The 19,970-nt window shown below is 46.6% G+C and overlaps 1 protein-coding gene across 4 annotated transcripts in view; it reads left to right on the forward strand.

Annotated features, from left to right (window-relative positions):
* ARHGEF3 (Rho guanine nucleotide exchange factor 3) overlaps positions 1-19,970 on the forward strand; it is a 312,629-nt gene that overhangs the window by 33,005 nt on the left and 259,654 nt on the right. For 2 of the 4 annotated variants that reach the window (XM_082739204.1, XM_082739205.1), the window contains exon 2: positions 1,998-2,090. The exons of 1 other annotated variant lie outside the window; for it this stretch is intronic. In XM_082739204.1, the coding sequence (XP_082595330.1) occupies positions 2,029-2,090 (62 nt within the window). In that variant the 5' untranslated portion in view covers positions 1,998-2,028. Of the gene's footprint in view, positions 1-1,679; positions 1,769-1,997; positions 2,091-19,970 lie in introns of those variants that run through there. One more of the 4 variants, XM_082739203.1, reaches the window with a different exon arrangement.

Consider the following 19,970-nt stretch of genomic DNA (forward strand, 5'->3'; position numbering starts at 1 on the left):
GCAGAGTTTGGCGCCATAGGTGTCGAACCCCCTTGCAGCGGTTACTGTACTGTGGAAGGGCTTGTACACTGAGCAGATGTGGCCTCCAGGCTGAGCTGAAGTGGGCTGCAGAAGTGACTCTGGTGTGGGCTGCTTGCTTTCTCCCCTCTCCCTTCATAGTGGGGATGATGGGGAGGTGGTGGCCCTCTGAGACTCCGAGCCCACATCTCACTACCCTTCCGTCTTTCCTCATTCCAGGTCCACATCTTCCCTCTTGCCTTCTTCTGGGCCCCTCTGTAATGCACATGCCTTAGCTGATGAAGTTAGCTCTGATGGAAGCCAGAGCAGTGGTCCCAGACAGGGATCCAGATGCTAAAAATATCTCATGGTGTGCTTTTTGCAAGTTAAATAAAAGAGGAGCATTGGAGACTGTGGCTGGGGATTCTCCCCAATACCTACTCTTTCCAATGCCTTGGGATGCTGGAGTCCAAGATATCCGGTCCTGCTCACTTGGATTTGAGAGTTTATCCTCATGGAGACTTTTTTTCAAAAAAATATTTTATTTTTTAAAGTGATCTCTGAACCCAAATGAGGCTTGAACTTACAACCCTGACATCAAGAGTTGTACGCTCTACCGACTGAGCCAGCCAGGTGCTCCACTATAGTGCTTTGATCCGGAAAAAGGCCAGACTCATGGTGGGGCCGATGGAGGAGGTTGGGCGGGAGATTGGGCCAAGCAGATCTGAGGCTCAGCAGCCTGATGCAGCAGCATGGGAGATCATGGAGGATCACAGGTGTCTGAATTACCTACCCCGAAACCCCTTTTGCCTAGGAGGCACCAGGTTGAAGGCCAGTACTCGCTCTCTCAGTATGGTCTGCACAGCCAGTCTTCCAGTGTTGAAACTGACGGCTGTTTCTTTGGTTGACACCAGATGAAGCAGCTGGTTTGGGTTTGAGACCATGCCTTCGAAAGAGAATCTGCTCTCCTGCTAACCCCACCCCAGGTGGGGAGGAATGCAGTACATGAGGCTGAGGAGGGAAGCTCCACCTCCCATCTCAGACTTACCCGGGGAAGATGGTCACGGGGCAGAAGAACGAGCCAGCAGAGCCCTCTGCCCATTGAAACGTTCTCTCTCTAGTTTTCTGTCTTATCCCCATGTCTCTCCTAGCTTCTGTTGCTTCCAAGCACATAGACTCAAGTCCCTACCTGTGGATATCATGATCATTGGGATATTTTACCACTCCACGTAGTCATTTTGTGAAGCAAAGCTCACAGCTCATGCCTGTGGGTTCCAGTGTCCCTATTTCTTCCAGGTGTCCTGCTCTTGATGGTCTCCCCACTGGAAGGTATTACATACTCATTAACATCTTCATTCATCTAACACTGGCTGAGTACTACGTAACTTACGTGTGGTTTTACCCAAGTTGTGATTGAAAATAGTTTGGCCTTACTTGTCTCCATAGACAGAGGACATCAGAAGCTCCAAATAACCAAACTCACCCTCAAAAGGGCCCCAAAGGGAATATTTAAGGATCGTGCCAACTGTGATGAGAATTAACTAGCCTTAAAAATAGGATCAGATAAAACAGTGACTTAAAGAATAAAGCAATTTCTCTTTAAGGTAGTAGTTCCAAGGTGGCAATCACGGGGCCCAGCTGCTTTCTGTCTTGTTGCTCTATTTTTTATAAATGCAGGTCATCATCTGCACAGTCCCAGCTGAGTTCTAGCCAGTGGGAGCCAGTGAGAAGGGTGGGTAAATTGTGTGCCAAGTCTTTAATACGTAGATGGGTAGGTGGCACCTTTCCTCTCTCATTCCACTGGGAACTTACCTGCAAGGACACCAGGGAGATGTAGTCCCTGATAAAACTCAAATAACTGTGGCAGAAAGGGAGAATGGATTTCAGTGGACACTGGACCACCCTTGGTATATTCCCCTTGTATGTATTTAATACAACTTTTTGTGTGTTTATAACATAAATATGCCCAGGTTATACATATTGGTTGTTTTTGCTTTCAGAAAGAAGACCTGGCCTAGCCATGCTGTGTCTATGGACATTTCCACAGTAATGAATCAGTGTGTCTTTAGAGGAATGGAAGAAAACAAGGAAAGGTAAAAATATCTTTAAAAATTAAAAATTTTGAAATTCTCACATGCCTCAGTTAAATACAATGTAGGACTTCATCTCAGTCTGTGTATGTCAGTGGAAGCCATCGAGAATTGGAAATAGCAGGACTTCTTTTTTCCCCTTTCCCTGTCTCCAATTTTTGACACCAGAGGAGGAGACCTTTGTTAAGTATGAGAGATTTTTTTCTATGACTTAGAAGGGAGAGTTGGTATAAATAGGACTAATGTGGTATAGAATTAAATATTTGATTCTAAAAGCTGTGGGCACTCATTCCTAGAAACTGGACAATTTCTCAGTTGATTATGTCTATGTGTGTGGGTGGTCCCTGAAAGAAGGCAAAGACTGTCTCTTAGCTTTGGTGGCCTCTACCTCTTTCTGTTTCTTCCACCTCCTCTTTTTCTTCTTAAAAACAAATGTATTGGGGCGCCTGGGTGGCTCAGTGGGTTAAAGCCTCTGCCTTCGGCTCAGGTCATGATCCCAGGGTCCTGGGATCGAGCCCCGCATCAGGCTGTCTGCTCCGTGGGGAGCCTGCTTCCTCCTCTCTCTCTCTCTGCCTGCCTCTCTGCCTACTTGTGATCTCTCTGTCAAATAAATAAATAAAATCTTAAAAAAAAAAAAAGGAGATATGTCTTAAAAAAAAAACACAAATGTGTTCATTTAATTTAATTTTAATGCCCAAGAGATGCATAGATATATTTTTTCCTAGTTAAAAATAGGTGACACACCCTTCCCGAATTTCATTCCCAGCCTCCCCACTCCACACCTGCCTTTCCCAGAAGTAACTTCTGTGACCTACTTTTGTATATTTCCTTCCAGAACTTTTTCTAGGTGCTTACATACTGAGAAAAAAAGCCATTCTTTCTTTCCTCCCCCCCCCTTCTGTTCTTTTGATACAGGCAGTCATACTATGCTTATTGGTCTATTTTGTAACCTTTCAAAAAAAAATTCAATAATCTGTCTTAAAATGTTTTCAAGACAGTACATGAGAGTCTTCCTTTTATCTGCTATGAAATGAATAGCATATGTGTGGCATAAGAATCCCACTGTTTATTGAGCCTCGTTCTTGTGGGTGGTGGGTATGTGGGTCCCATTGTTTGCCCTAACACTGTCGGGTATGTGCCTCCTGCACACGTGGGCAGATAGTTCTCTTAGGAAGTTACTGAGGAATGGAGTTGTTGCACCGTCCTGTGTATACATTTAAGATCTTACTACATATTGCCAAGTCATTCTCTAAAGACAGCTTGTCAACAGGGTGCCAGATCTGTTTGCCTGCCCTCCTGCTGGACCCCAGCTCTTCCTGCTCTTTCATTTTTGCCAGTCCATTGGGTGAACAGTGGTATCTCTCCGTGGTTGTCATGTCCTCCTCCTTCTCTTGACTCTGGGGAAGTTCATCTCCTCAGGTCCCTGTTACCTGGTTTCATCTCCCAATGGCAGAGGCTGAACCTCTGTTTTCAGAGGGACCTAGGGACCTATCCCAAGGTCCAGGACATCTGGGCGGTTCTGGTCCGTTCTGGGAATGGGTGCTGCTTTGTCTTCTCTTCTGAAAGTATCAGCATGTTTCTCCAGGAGAGTATGTCACAGGATTATCTGCTTCTCTCTAGACTCCTGGTTTTGAAGAGCCTTTGGCTGGATTTTCCTACGTCAGGTGGTTCTATCCACCAACTGTCACCGCCATCATCACCATTGGCAATCCTCTAAGAAGATGCTGGGTGTCAGGCTCGGTGTGGATCACTGGGCTGATGTATCTCATTTAATTCTCACATGGCCCTATAGGGTAGGGAGTTGTGTTCTTACCCTCATTATGGCCATTAGGCAACATTAGGACAGAACAGCTCCCACCATTGCCCTCCCTTGCAGTGACAAACATACCCGCATTGAGTTCTCCTTAAGGACGGAGCTGTGGGGCCATCGCGCTGGTGTTTGCGGTTGCCTTAGCCACACTTGGTTGTTAATCTGCATCCATGGCCTTCCCCAGGGGAGAGGTGGGAGCTGAGAGTTCGGGTTTGGGTTTGTTCACAGCCGTCATGGGAACACAGGCTCCTGCGTGTCATCAGCTTCTCTGTTCTGGGGTCTGGTTGGGGTGGCAGCCTCACCCAAGTTTGTCCAAAATGCTTCTCTGGAAAGGGGTTTTCTAGTGTCAGAAAACAAAATTCAACCAAGTAAACTTGAAGATCAGATTGGCTTTTATTAAATGATTCATGACCTGGGCAAGTAGAAAGGAGCCGTGAGGAGGTGTACAGAATAGGAAGGTTTTTGTAGGAAGGAGGGTGGGCAAGAAAGTTATTAGCAAAAGTAACAATTGTTTCAGGTCAAGACACCTTTTTTGGGTTGGAGATGGAATGGCCGGGTTTTAATCTTGCGTGTGATCTCTCTAGTGCGGATGAGAAAATTTCAGGTTGACTTCTAATAAGGTCACCTTCCTGGGATAGGTTGAAACTGTAATGAAGTCTTGGTTGGCTGTTGTGGAAGAGTGAATGAGTCCAATTTGGGCTCTTTTCCCCCTTTCTTTTGTTCCTTCCTTCTTCTTTCTTTCTTTCTTTATTATTTAATTTTTATCTATCTATCTATCTATTTATTTATTTTTTAAAGATTTTATTTATTTATTTGACAGAGAGAGATCACAGTAGTCAGAGAGGCAGGCAGAGAGAGGGGAAGGGAAGCAGGCCCCCTGCTGAGCAGAGAGCCCGACTCGGGACTCGATCCCAGGACCCTGCGATCATGACCCGAGCCGAAGGCAGTGGCTTAACCCACTGAGCCACCCAGGTGCCCTTCTTCTTTTTTTAAAAAGATTTTATTTATTAATTTGACAGAGGGAGAGATCACAAGTAGGCAGAGGCAGGCGGGGTGGGGTGGGGGCCGAGACGGGGGAGGGCGAGGAGAGGGCAGAGCAGACTCTGCTGAGCAGAGAGCACAGGCGGCACTCAACTCCATTCCAGGACCTGAGATCATGACCTGAGCTGAAGGCAGAGGCTTAACCCACTGAGCCACCCAGGTGCCTCTCCTTCCTTCTTTTTTTAGGTTTATTTATTTATTTAAGTAATCTCTACCCTCAGCATGGGCCTTGAAACCAATAAGCCCAAGTTCAAGAGTCACACGATTGAGTAAGGCTTGTTTATTTTTTTCCTTTTCTTTTTTCTTTTCTTTTCTTTACTTTTCTTTTCTTTTCTTTTCTTTCTGTCTTTCTTTCTTTTCTTTTTTTTAAACACCAGGTTGGGCATATTTGTCACTGGAGTAAATCTGCTTTATGCAACCACTGAGCTGTGGAAGGATGTGTGTCACTTGCACCCACAGGCCCAATCAGTCCACCCTACTCTAAAATTGCAAGTTTAGATCTCATTCTAAAAGCAGGCAATGTGCAGTTCCAGAGGCCTTCCTAAAGCCCCCTCCCATGATGTTTCAGAGACATCCACATGTAGATGATCTTAGGCTCATTATTATAATATCTTGTTTCTTCATCAGTAGTTTTAAGCAGTCTGGACTAGGGTGATGATGTGTTTGTCTTGAGATCGCACAGAGACAAGCCTCGGGCTCAGGTTTCGGGTCTGACTCTGGCTCTTTGTACATCACAGTTACTTCTAGTGTTGAAACTGAGCTCGTTAGCCAATAATGCCTCGAAGGAAACTTGCCCATTGATCCGTCAATTAATTATTCATCCAGTGGCCATTTGCCGAATACTTCCTGTGCAGCAGACACAGAAAGATGGATAAGGTGAGTTCTTACAGGATCCAAAGTCGGGTGTGAGGGCAGGAGGCATACACTATGAGCTGCAGTTAAGTGGAAAACTATTCTTGGTTGGTCAGTGGTGATAATAATAGGCTCTGCTGCAGTGGGTTGTTGGGGCATGTCCTGAGTTAATCACGATAAAGTACGTGGCATATAGTAAATACCCAATAAAGGTGGCTGTTTTCATGGTTGTCTGTTTATTTTTATTCTTACATAGGGTGAGGAACCTCGGAAGATTTTTTATCAGGAGGCTGATAGGGCCAGACTTGTGTTTTATTTTTATTTTTAAAAAGATTTATTTATTTCTTTGAGAGAGAACGAGTGAACAGGAGAGGGGGTAGGAGCAGAGGCAGAGGGAGAAGCAGACTCTCCGTGGAGCTGGGAGCCTGACATGGGCTCCATCCCAGGACCCTGAGACTATGACCTGAGCCAAAAGCAGACGCCCAACCGACTGAGCCACCCAGGTGCCCCTGACTTGTGTTTTAGAAATGGTAATCAGGGGCACCTGGGTGGCTCAGTAGGTTAAGCCTCTGCCTTTAGCTTAGGTCATGACCTCGGGGTCCTGGGATTGAGCCCCACATCTGGCTTTCTGCTTAGCAGGGAGCCTGCTCCCCACCCCCTGTCTCTCTGTGTGCTGCTCTGCCTACTTGTGATCTCTCTGTGTCAAATAAATAAATAAAATATTTAAAAAAATAGAAATGGCAATCAGTTGACACAAGTTCTCATTGTATGTGTTTATATTTTAGTGTCTGCCTCACTGAAAGGACTGTGAATTCCATGGGGCCAGATCATACTGCTTTGCTCACTGTCATTTAACCCAGGGTGTGGCAACACAGTAGGTGCTCACTAGTGTTTCTGGACTGAGTGTAGGAGGCAGAGTATTGACAATGGGTCCCTCAGGTATGGTGATATCACAAAGCTGGCCAGCGAGAAGGACCCTCAGCTCTCCAAGGGCTAACCGCACTTTCCTGAGGAGAGCGGCTCCCTGGAGACCCCGGTTTGGCTCTGGTGGTTTGTGGGCGTTTTGTCTTTAAATCTCGTGATTTTATTGAGGAGGGTCCTCTCCCTACAGCCTTTATTGCCTGAGCAGTGGTGACTCACCACTTTCAGCTCTAGGAGCTGACTCACGAGAACGTAGGATTTCTAGGAGCTGAAGCCCCTGGGGAATTCAGTTTTCTGCGGCCACCAGTGACTGTGGATGGATATTGCTTCCCTGGGCCTCTGTTTCTCAGCTGTGCCCCAGTGGAATTAGGCATGTGAAATTTCTGATGTTTGAAGAGGAAAATTTTGAAGGGAGAAGCCCTTGCTCTACTTGCAAATCCCTCCTGTGAAGGGACTGGTGACATGCGTGCGTGGTTAGGACTGAGCCCATGCCGGAGAGATGGAGAGGTTTAAGGTTGTGTGTTCGTTGATTGATTGATTGATTCATTCATTCATTCAGTCAGTCATCCATTTATTCATTCAGTGGGTGGGTCGGTTAGTCAGTATCCCTTTACTGCTCAGCAGCCGTAAGCATTTTGGGAAAATGCTCAAATTAGGAATTATAAAGACGTTTCACTCTCAGCCTGCAAGTCTCTTTATGAAAATAAAGATCTTTTCTCAGGCTCGCTCACGTATTTCAGTGTGTCTTGAGCACCTCCTCTGTGCCAGCTCTGCTCGACTTCCCTCTCCTAGAAGGCTGGCCTTGCCTGGTGTAGGAGCACCCACATCTGGCTCAGGGCCCAGCACACAGTAGGCTCTCAGCCTGTGAGCGGCTTTGGTTGACCGAACTGGCCAGAAAACAGTCATTTGTAGACGGCTACACGAAGGGCTGTATCCCAAAGACAGGTTTGCTCTCTGTTCCGTGTTCAGGGATATCTGATTTGCAGCCTGCTTGAGAGCACTCACCTGTAGACGGGTTCAGTTTGCTGCGTGCTGTTAGTCGTTCTTATGATCTCCTTATCAGCTTCCGTCTTGTCCTCAGGCTGGAGCTGTTTTGGTCACTGATTTTTACGAGCTCCTTGTTCACTGCCCACAGGGCTGTGTGGGGCCCCTTCCACTTCTTCCACCCTCCCAAAATTCAGCTGCTGACCTTGAGAAGCTGGAAACCCAGCAAAGGGGAGAGTGCAGCCTCTCCTGACCTGAGGCTCTAGCCTTAATCTTGGACTCACCAGCCCTGTGGCCTTGGGTAAGGTCACTCTCCATACTGTCTTCTTAGAGATCACTGCAGTATGTCCTACAATCTGCTCATTAGAATATGGTTTCTTCCAAACACCAGCAGGCTTTGCAGGGGAAAATGGGGCCTGTCGCCAAACTTGTTTGGGTTTTGCTGACTTAAGCTCACTTATATGTGGCCTTTCTCAGACTTAAAATAGCCTGTAAAAGGTCAGTGTGCATGGAGGGGCCTCTCAGGAGAGGGTAGAGTGTGCAGCTCCCCACATTTGCTGTTGTATAGACTGCACTGGGGACATGCTGGGCCATTGAGGCTTCCTCCTAGAGCTTTAGTGATGTGCCTAGGATAGAAGGGCAAAATAATCAAAAACACAATTGTTGGATTTGAATTGTTTAGCAGTTTTTTGTTTGTTTTGTTTTGTTTTTAAAAATTATTTTATTTTATTTTATTTTATTTTTTTCAATATTCCATAATTATTTTGTTTTCATTAGGAACTTTTAAATAATATAGTAGGCAAGAGGTGGAACGAGTCTTCCAACCTGTTTTAGAAGCCTGCTGGTGAATCTGTTGAGAAAAAGCGGTATCTTCATAAAGGTTCTTATTCAGGCAGAAACTCTCCCATGCAAACACTGCCCTCTTCCTGGCTGTGTGGCCTTGGGTGTGTTTCTTTACTTCTCGTTCAGATTCCTCAGTGGCTTCAAAGAAGGGTGTTGGTTGATGGGTGAGCTTCCTTTCAAACCTACCATTTCCCATATATTGTTTAAAACAACTATAAGCCCATCGTGGAGGCACATGGGATCTGTGTGTCTTCTTCTCATTGATTCCTCAGGGCAGTGCCTGGGATCAAGTAGTCAATAAACCTGGGTTGAATAAATGTGAAAACAGAACAGGCTCCTTATTGCATTCATTGGCATAACCCCATAGACAGCTTACTAGGTTATTATTAAAGTCATTTAATCAGTACACATGATCTTTTTTGAGACACATGAAGACTCTTAAGGGAGATGATGTTATTGGACAGGAACTGAGGTTCTGAGAAACAAAGGGTTACACCGTCATCCTCTTGCGAAGGAATAAAAGAGCCAAGACACAGACTCAGGCTTCTGAACCTCAAGTGCTGCTTTGTTACGTTCCCCCCACCCCCAAAGGCCATATCTGTCCTTGTACTGACCGAAGTCATTGGTTAGGACAGGTCTTGGGAGAACAGCCATGAAGACACTTGAAAAGGCCCTTCAGTTCTCTGGTGGGTCTGGCTAATCAGCTACAGGGCAAGTTTTAACAGTACCTTATAACATTATAAGTTATAGCATTATAACTTCCTCCAAGTTATAACAGTATCTGCTGATTCCTTTCTCAAGGGCTTTTTATATACGTTGTCTTCAGACATCACAGGGACTGAGCAGAAGACCCACTGTTTGTGTCTCTTTTGCAGATGAGGAAACAGAGTTTTAAGCACCTGCCCTAATGTCACAGGTAATTATAGGGCTCAGACTTAAACCTGTCTTTGACTGGCTGAGGGGAGAAAGCCTTTTCACCACCCCATCTGCTTCTCATATGATTGGGACCCTCGCTTATCTTCTGTCTGCAGACAGGAGCTCAGAGCCCCCCTACAGAATGGTGTGGGGTTGGGGGGCGCTGCTGTGTCTGCCCTAGGAGTGGGACTGAGATTTTAGCCAGGACAGTCCACTGAGGCATGGAGAGTGGGCCTTCTGCTCGTGGGAGCCCATCAGCCTGTCCCAATTCCTGGTGGCCTCCTTCTTATAGGGCGGCTCCAAGGGGAACTGTCAGGAGGGTGTTAGGGGAGGAGGTGATGATCCTGGCTCAGTGTCGACATTTTCCAAGTCCCAGTTTGCCATCCGTGAAAGGCAGATAACAGTGGCAGTTAGTCGACAGGAAGGTTCAGTAAGCAATGCCCAGTTCAGTTACTCAGCACCTGGCACCTGGCCCGAGTCCACTCTCAGTCCCTAAATCGTTCTCCCACCAACCACAGACCCAAGAAAGAGCCGTCAGAATGCATGCCCTCTCCTTTCTGGCGAGTGTCCCTAATGTATGCTGATCTCTTAAAAAAAAAAACCAGCCAACAATTACCCGAGTACTGTTCATGTGCTCCACATACTGTCAGGCTGTACAGTCTGTACCCAGGGTACAGTTGGATGTGGGTCATGCTCACAGTGTAGAAGGAGATGTGAGTATAAGACGTAGCTAGAGAATAGGAGACATAGGACAAGAAGGGCTTATGGAAAGGTCTAGTGAGGTCTGGCACACAGTGCCCACTAGGAAATGTTTAAAACCACTCAGACTGGAGAGCATTCGAATGGGCACAACATTGTGAGGTGGTACTGGGAATTCCAGTACCAATTCATGGAACTCTTACAGACCCCAGTCTGTGGAAAGACAGGTCTTGGGTGAAAAGCAGCCTCGGTCCTGATGCTGAACCCTTGCTAGTGGGGAGCAGGTGTGGCAATCTCCCTCCTGAGCAATCAGATAGACATTCCTTCCAGGCAAGAGCCTGGCACTTTCCCTGGAGGTAAATCAACCTTTTCAACTCCAAAGGTAGAGAATCAGGTTTGGAGAGCTGGGGAGGCTGGGGGTGGGGGTGTGGTACCCCAATGGTTGAAGGGCTCACCCAGCCCACAGAATAATCAAGATGCAGTTAACAAAGCACTGGGGTGTTCTGCTGGTGTGTAGATGGAGAGAGTCTTGAGGTGTTTGCTCTCTAGGTGGGAGGAAAGCATGGGAACTCAGGTGAAGACTTTCCCCAGGACTGTGGCTGGCACAAGAGTTGAATGTGGCTTTGGTCCCACCCACGTGCAGTCCTACCAGAAGCCAGCTTCTTCCTCAAGGATGGGAACTGACGGAGGCTCGCTGTGTGCCAGGCACTGTGCTGAGCTGGGGGATCTACAGGGATCAGCATAGGCGGGAGCCAGATGACCTCTAACAGGGTCCCTGCCCTGCAGGGTTTTGTAATTCGGTTTAGGTTTTGTAAGGGCAAGGAACTGAACAGGGATCGGAAAAAACAGTGCAAGAAGGAATGTGTTTTAGAAAAAATCACTCATGTTTTCTTATTTTTGTTTTGTTTGTATCTAGGAAAGCTATTGATGAATAATTTCTTTTATTAATGTTGATGGATATTGTACAATTGTCCTACTGGTTCTAATAGTTTTTTAGAGCTTATTTTATTTTATTTTATTTTATTTTATTTGTGGGGAGAATTTTTTCTGGGCACATAACATAATCACATCATCTGCAAGTTAATGGAATTTTGCTTTTTTTCCCTTCCCAGCTGGTAATACTTTGTTTGTTTATTGGTCTAAAAGATTGGCAAATGCTTCCTGGGTAATGTTAAACAAGTCATTGGGTCATTTTTACCTTCCACTGACACCAGTAGGAATCCTGCTCTTAGTTTAAGTTATATATCTCTTAAGGAAGTTGCTCTCTATTCCTATTTTGTTAAGAGATTTTTTAAAAAAAGGAATAAGTGTTGAAATTTAACAAGATTGGCATCTAAGGAGACGTGTTTTTCCTCTTGATCCTGTTAATGACATAAATTATATAGATAGATTTCCCTAATATTGACCCATCCTTGCCTTCCTGTCGTGAGCCGCATTTGGTTGAGCTCTGTATTTCTTTTAAGGAAAAACCTTTTCAAGCTACTTACTGTCATTTGAATTACTGCTCCGTGAAGATGCAGTTGATTTATCCTGTGGTTTAGAATAATGTCAACAGGATAGTTGAACTTCAGTTTGAGAAGTCAGTACTGGAGTGATGAACAAACCATTAATTTGTTAGGCCAGCATATTTCTACTGAATGCTGATATGTGCAAAGCACTCTGGTTGGATGGCCTCCAGTGCCCCTTGTAGCTCGGAGTTATTACAATTCTATGCAATGGTTCCATTAGTCAGGATTTGTTGTTGTTGTTCCAAGTGACAGAAACACAGTTTAGCCTGGATTCAATGTGGATTAAGGGCATATATGGTTCATATAAATGGACAGCCCAAGAGTGGGTAGCTTCAGGCATAGCTGGATCCAGGGGCTCAGCATTATTAGGTTTTGCTCTCACTCTTTCCTTCTCTTGGCTCCACTTTCTTCTGTATTGGCCTCATTCCCAGGAAGACTTCCTTTATATGATACCTCCCAGAAGCTCCAGCTCTGAAGCTTCTAACACTCTGACATTCTCCCACAGCTGTAGGCTGAGAGTTTATCATTCCCACTTGTTCCAACAAGACTTCCCAAGTAGATTCATATTCGTTCTGCTTGGGACACATGCTGTCTTCTGGACCTTGAGGGTCGGGGATAAGATCAGCCTTATCTGAATCCTTGGACTGAGAGGGGAATGGGTAGGAAGGCCAAGTACTGTTACCCACAGACGAGCAATTAGAAGCAGAGTGGCAGAAATACCTGATGTCCATGTCATTGGGACCAGTGATCCCCCTTCTTTTGAGGTCTTTGCTGTCCTTTTTCATAGGTCGGAGGGGAGACTGCAAGGTGTGATCTAATCCTAGGGCCCAGCAGGTCAGTGTCAGGGCCAGATTCTAAGTCTCTCTCTGAAATTCTAGGCCTTACTTGTTCCACTGAACTACACATAGAAACAGGAGTAGGGAGTTAAGGTGTTAGCTAGGCACTTTGAGAATTGGTTGTTAAATGAAGGGTGACCCGGGGTCACCCTTACTGCTGACGCACTCACCCAATGTAATCATTCATCTTGGTGATTCTCTATTATCCCCTTTCCAAAATAAACTTAGAAGGTAGACACTTTTAAAGGGGTGTCTTTGACGGGGTGTTAAATATTTTATGTGGAGCTTGTATAGTAACCAAGTTTTAGTTTGGCAAAATCTTGCCTTGTCCGATTTGTCATGTCTTCACATACTTTTTTGTGTTTAAAGCTTTATTTTATATATGATGTGTGTCAAATTCAGGGCAAATTCAGTGATTTTCTACATATGTATTTAGTCTTCAGATCAAGGTGAAGTACTTGTTCAAACCCTCTACTAGCTTCTTCCCAGCCTCCCTGCTTTGCCCCAGTAGAGCCTGGCCTCAGGCAGTCCCTAACAACTCTCTACTGGGTGTACCAACCTGAGTCCAGGGACAGATAGGAACCTGTTCCTAAAGACTTATGCGAGGAGAGAGGAGGGAAGTTACCATCTACAGAGGATAAACGCTGAGCTGTCTGTGCTCTAGGGGGCTGCAAGTGCACTGTCCAGTCGTAGTACTGGAAGGCCCCCTTGCTCCCTTTCTCCTCCTTCACAGATGAGGAAACTGAGGCTGCAAGAGAGGTAGGGTCTGCCAAAGGTCATGGGCTGATGCAGGTTCAAGGCCAAACAGATGATCTGTGGCTATAGGCCAGCCTCCCAATTTGGTCTGACTCTCATTTTATGATACCCTTGATCCTGCCTCCCACAACCAGAAAATCATGAAACTCATATCTGCTGTATATGATAGAAAGAATGTAAGGGCTGGTAACTGACATTCTTGGGTTCAAATCCCTGCTCTGTTTTATGATCTTGGGCAAGACACTGAACCTCAGTGTCTTTATCTGTAGATGGGATCATATTAATACCAACCTCATAGGATGATCTTTTTTTTTTTTTTTTTAAATTTTTTTATTTATTTATTTGACAGAGAGAAATCACAAGTAGATGGAGAGGCAGGCAGAGAGAGAGAGAGAGGGGGAAGCAGGCTCCCCGCTGAGCAGAGAGCCCGATGCGGGACTCGATCCCAGGACCCCGAGATCATGACCTGAGCCGAAGGCAGCAGCTTAAGCCACTGAGCCACCCAGGCGCCCTCATAGGATGATCTTAACAGGTGTCATGTGCTCAGCACATTGTCTGGCACATGTGATTTTTATATTTGAAAAGCCAATTTATAGCATCTCTTGGTGGGAGGTAAGGTGAGAAGTGATGTAAAAGTAGGCTGACAAGATCATAACCTCCCCCCAAGTATGAACACTCTAACATGCCTTTAATTTTGCTGTTCTAAATTGATTTAGTAATAATGATAATGTGATACTCAAGAACCAGACTCTGGAGATGGACTGCCTTGATTCAAATCCTGACTGTTGCATGGTGTAACCTTGGGTAAATGACTTAACCTCTTCGGGCTATAGTTTCTTTGAATGTAAAGTGAGGCTAATAATAGGGCCTACCTTATAGGGTAGCTCTGAGGACTGAATGAGATCATGGGTAAAGCATACTGCCTTAGCCCAGTACCTTCGTCGATGTGCAATAAATGTGACTTAGTATTACTGCCAACAATTTGATCTATACTTCTCTTTGGCCTGTAAGCACCTTGCTGGAAGTTGAGCTGCACTCTCTTTGTGCTAGAATGTCACCGAAAGCTCTCTCCTCATGTTTGTGTCACTGACCGAAGAGAAGAGTGACTGCCTGGGTGGCAGGAGCCTCTAGAAGTTACAGGAAGAGGTTAGCGCTTGGAGAAGAGTGAATGGACCACTCTCCTGGGTTGCGGGTTTTTGTCTGTCGGGGACAATGTGTAGCTTTCACGGGTGACTCATCCTTGGGCAGCCGTGACCATTCCTGGGAAAATGCAGAATGGAGTTCAGCCCCACATGTGTCGGGAGGGTGTCTGGCTCTGGAGCTGATGGTGATGGGGAGGGCTCCTTTCTCTGAGGACCAACAAGTCAACTCAGCTAGCCATGGGTCAGGCTGAGCAACTGAAAGGAACAGAGAAAATAAAAGGTGCTGGCTTGGCGGCCTCAGCTCTTTTTTAAATTTTGAAAAACGCTCCTTTCAGCTCTGAATCGGCCCCTTGAGCTGCAAGGAGCAGTGCCAGTTAACCCACATTTAATTGGAAACTGGGTTAAGGGACATTCTCTCCCCCCGCCACCAGAGCATGTCCTGCCTGTTGGCCCCTTTCCAGTGGCTGGTACAGTAACAGCCATTGACATGGCCCTGGCTGACTGGATGCTGGAATCAGCTGGGTGAGTATCCATCCCTCTCCTTCCACATCCGCCGACTCTCTCCTAATAGCATTTGCCAGCTCTGCAGAGAATGCAGACTTCCCCTTTGATTTTCTGAGAGATCAGTGTCCTTTGTTTATCTTTGTCTATCTCTGCTGTTTGGGAAACACCTCCACACATCCTCACTGTTAGATTTTAATTTTCCTGTTCAGCGGAATCTTTTCCTCTCCTGGGTGAAATGGTGAAAGTATGCAGGTTTCCTTTTGCCTGGTGACTCCCCCCCCCAGTCTGGGGTGTGTGTGTGTGTGTGTGTGTGTGTGTGTGTGTGAGAGAGAGAGAGAGAGAGAGAGAGAGCGAGCTTCCCACCCCCAATCCCCGGGCCTCACTGTGCCTTGTTTTGGGGGCTGGGACCTGGTAGACAGGGATACAGTGACTCCCTTGTCTGCTAGGTTCCCACCAGCTGATGAGCAAGGTCATTTTCATACTCATGACACCTGCTTATCAAAACCGCCAGCTGCACCCCGACAAAGCCCCCTCCCCACACTGGAGAGAGACGAGATAAGAATAGACCAGGAGCTAGAGAGTGAAGGACACTATCCACTGACCGTAAAGGCGTGGATGGGCATCTGATTGGACGACTGGGCTGTGGCTCTGGATTGATGTAAGTGCCCCACCAGAATGGTTTGAATTGGAAGAAGTTTTTTAAAACTAAACAATAAGGTATTTGTGCACATGTTATGTGATTTGATCCTTTTTTGGTTCTTGTGACCACTTGACTTTTAGAAGGCAGTTTTGTAACATCCACCTGCCTCTTATCTTTTGAAAATGTGACGACTCTGTATCAGGAAATACATAAATTGCATTGACTAGTGGGGTTTCAGTGCAGGTAACGAATGGCTGAGAGACAGTATGTGTGAGCTGGTGTTTTACTCCTTTCCTGTCATGGTTGTGGGAGCCCTCAGGGCTCCTCTGTCTGGATGGTTTGCTCTGGGCTTCCTGGTGAGCCCTGAGGACTAGCCTGGGTGGGTGGGTGGGGTCCCTTCCCTGTGGTCTCTGGAGCTGTATACTGAAGGGTAGCTGCTTCGATCTGTGGGAGCTGGCCATCAGGGGATTGGAAATCCCAAGAGCTCATCATGCCTAAAGCTGCTTGGGGATTGGTAGGACCAGATCTTACTCACCACCGAACAGGTTGTGGTCTTAAAAATAGAATAAGGGTGGGGCATCTGGGTGGTTCAATTAAGCCTCTGCCTTTGGCTCAGGTCATGACCTCAGGGTCTTGGGCTCGAGCCCCACATCGGCCTCTCTGCTCAGTGGAGGGTCTGCTTCTCCCTCCCATTCCCCCTCTGTGCGCTCTCTCTGTCTGCCTCAAATAAATAAAATCTTTAGAAAAAAAATGGAATAAGGGCAATGAAGTGCCTGGGGCTTTAGGTAGGGGAGGATCCAAGTTTGAGGAACCTGAAACATAATCTGGGGGAGGGCTTCCTAAAAGAAAAATAGTTCAAAGATAGCCTTTTTCAAATTTTGTAAAAACGCAAGACCATATGGATACCTTTCTAAGGAGGGGCTTTAACCTCATTAGCTTCCTGCTATGTCCAGTTTGGGCTATCACAAAACAAGCAGAGATACATTGTGAGGAGAAATTGAAGTGGGAAAATAAGAGGTCCATTTTAGGCCAGATTAGGAAGAGGATGTAGTATTCCCATGTGTCTACTCACTGCTGTTCAGCTCTACTAGTGTAGCAAAAAGCAGGCACAGTCATTTATGTGAATGAATGGGTGTGGCTGTGTTTCAATAAAACTTTATTTACATAAACAGGCAGACCATAGTTTGTCAACTTCTGGTCTAGACAATAATTTAAGGCTGTTTGGTGGATTTTTTGCTAAAAAGTAATAAGTTAAAAAAGCAAATTTTAAGGACGCCTGGGTGGCTCAGCTGGTTAAGCGGCTGCTTTCGGCTCAGGTCATGATCCCAGCGTCCTGGGATCGAGTCCCACATCGGGCTCCTTGCTCAGCAGGGAGCCTGCTTCTCCCTCTGCCTACCACTCTGTCTGCTTGTGCTCACTCTCGCTCCTCTCTCTCTCTGACAAATAAATCAATAAAATCTTAAAAAAAAAAGCAAATTTTATAAATTTAATTTAAAAAGATGTTTTATTATTAACTATTTGTGTTCATTGTAAAAACTTTGAGAAGTTTAGAAAAATATAAAGAAGCAATAAAATAATCACGTAGAATTCTACCACTCATCAGTAAATGCTGTTAATCAGTGATTATTGCAGGAAATTTCCTTCTAGCATTGGTATGCATGTGCATACACACTAATTATTTTAATTGAAATTATGGTCATCAGTTTGGTTTCTGGTTTTCTTCTAGAATATGGCGGTCCAGTTGGTGATGGAAGTGGTACAGTTTTGGAGGATGGTGCTGTTTTGCATAAGGTTGTGGACTGTGGCGTCTGAGCTCTGGGTGTGAAGGCCAGTTATATCTGAGCTGGGAGGCCTTGGACAAATTACTTTATTTCCTGTAAAATGGAGATGCTCATCTTACCCACTTCCCACAGTGGTTGTGAGGGTTAAATAAGATCACCCACGAAGAGGGTCTAATTCTTGGCCAGACACAGGTTAAGTGTTCAGTAGATTTTGGACATTCTTCTTATTCCTGCTGTGGTTGTCTTGTTGTAGGAATGGGAGCAGTTCCTGGGTTTTGAGGCAGGTCATGGAGCTGATGCCCTCCCCTGTAGACCCCAGCCCGTTATCAACCCCACCTACCTGGCATAGCTTGCTAGGAGCAGTGAGGTCTCAGGCCCATCGAGTTCCCGTGGCCCGAGTTGCTAGGAGTCACATCCTCAGTGGGTCTGTGTAGGACCCAGGGGCAGTCTGGAGACATTGGAGACATTGCTCCTCCCCTCAACCAGACTCTACGGTTTCTCTCTGCATCCCGTCTCCTTTAGCCTCAGTGCAAGTCAGAGAGTCGGCAAGCCTTGCAGGGGATGAAGATGGAGTGAAACCTGTGACCAAGCACTTGCCAAAACCAGGTCTCCTTAAGCCCCAGCAGAGTTCACTCAGGATTTGGGACTGATCATCTCCTCATGCAGGTGAGGGGACCAAAGTCCAAGGTCACACAACAGGTAAATTCATGATCGTGGTGGGACACCTTTCTTTTTGAAGTCAAACTTTCACCCGCCACCTTTGCTTCCGTGCATATCTGGGTTTCTCAGGCTGCACACCATGGCCATTCTGGACAGGACAGGTGGTCTATACGTCGTAGGGCACAGCATCTCCAGCCTGTACCTGCCAGATGCCAGTAACACACCTTCCCCCAACTTGTGACAACCAAAAGGCTCTCCACACATTGCCGAGGTCACCTAGGGGCAAGGGAGGAGGCACAGCTTGCCCGAGAGGGGCTGGGGTTGGGAGCCCCTCAGCCTCCAGCGGGAACTGCTGTCCTCAGCGCGTCCAGATGGGGACTCTTCAGAGGGTTCCCTCTTAGGGCGCGAAAAGAGTGAGATTCTTGTCTGAGACCTTGTGCTCGGAACCAGCATGTCCATGTAAGTTCCAGGTGGTTTAACTTTAACCTCCTGATGCCGAGAACTTTTTTTGTTCGGTTGTGCTTGTGTTTCTTCATTAGGCTGAACCCTACCCTATTTTATGCAATAGGGCACGTGGATCCCAGCTTCACCTTTCCGCGTCGACTTCCCATGTCAGCAGTTTGCAGGTTCCTCTCACGTAGCGATGCACCCCGTCACCAGGACTGGGGAGAGAAACCTTGTCCCTGGGGCCAAATCCTGCTGTGAAGTTTCCTTTTGGTCACCTTCCTGGAGATCCTGTGTCACCTCTTAGGAACCTCCTCTTCTGCTCATTTCCTCCCTCAAACGTGGCTGTTGCTCATCTGTTCTTTCTAAGTTTAATAGAACGAGGGTAAATTAAGAACTAGAGACAGAGAGGGAGGGCCCAGACATCTCTTTCTTGGGGTAAAGTACATTTTGTAAAACCGCCCATGTATGTTTTTCCCCAGAACCCTTCCCACTAGTCAGGCCTTTTCATGAATGCTGGGATCCTTTTTTCCTCACGGTGGTTGGGGCTCTTGGGAGCCAGGGCTCGAGGGAGCAACCTGTTTACCGTGAATGGGGCCAGAGATGCGGGGGGTAGTTTGCACGCCTAACACTGGTGAGTAAGGTACAGATGGCAAATGGCCAAAATTAATCTTAAAAATCCTCCAAACTCTGCGTGAAGAATAGCATGTGTGGTTTTTGTGTATAGCCCTCTGCAATGACCTGTGTATTTAGAGGTCAGTAGACATAGTTACCATGGAGCGAGGAGGGCACGTGCAAATAAATTCCCCTGTGATCTCTTTCTTTTTTTTTTTTAAAGATTTTATTTATTTATTCGACAGAGAGAGAGATCACAAGTGGGCAGAGAGGCAGGCAGAGAGAGAGAGAAGAGGAAGCAGGTTCCCCGCTGAGCAGAGAGCCCGATGTGGGGCTCGATCCCAGGACCCTGAGATCATGACCTGAGCTGAAGGCAGAGGCTTCTGCCTACTGAGCCACCCAGGCACCCCTCCCCTGTGATTCTTAATGTGACACAGTACAGAAAGGGCAGGTGTCCCTAAATCCCAAGGAGCAAGGCCCTGCGCGACAAGGCTCGCCTACTGGACAAGCAGCAGGGAGCTGTGTAGGAGAGGCTGGGCTCAGGAGGCAGCTGCCTGGGATCTGGTTCATGAGCTGCCACTTGCTGCCTGGTGCTCTTATTCAAGCCTGTGGCCTCCTCGGGCCTCGGTTTCCTCTCCTCTAAAGCAGTGTGATAATACCACCAGCACCTGGCACAGAGGAAGGGCTCACATGTTAGTGGTCATGCTGCTGCTGTTGTCCCTGTCCCTGTCATTACGTTGTTATTATTACCAGTGAGACGTGACTGGTTTGGGAACAGAGCTCCCGTTCCTGCTCCTCTTGGCTGAGGTGTTTCCTGTGAAGAGATGGGCCCCGAATTCCTCCCCCGATACCTGCCTGTCTTCGTCCTGCAGACGCAGCTGAGTTGCCCGAGCCTCTTCTCCACACGCACTCCTCCTGGCTTCTTGCTGCAA

This window comes from Mustela nivalis, assembly GCF_964662115.1.
Source record: "Mustela nivalis genome assembly, chromosome: 1".
NCBI lineage: Eukaryota > Metazoa > Chordata > Mammalia > Carnivora > Mustelidae > Mustela > Mustela nivalis.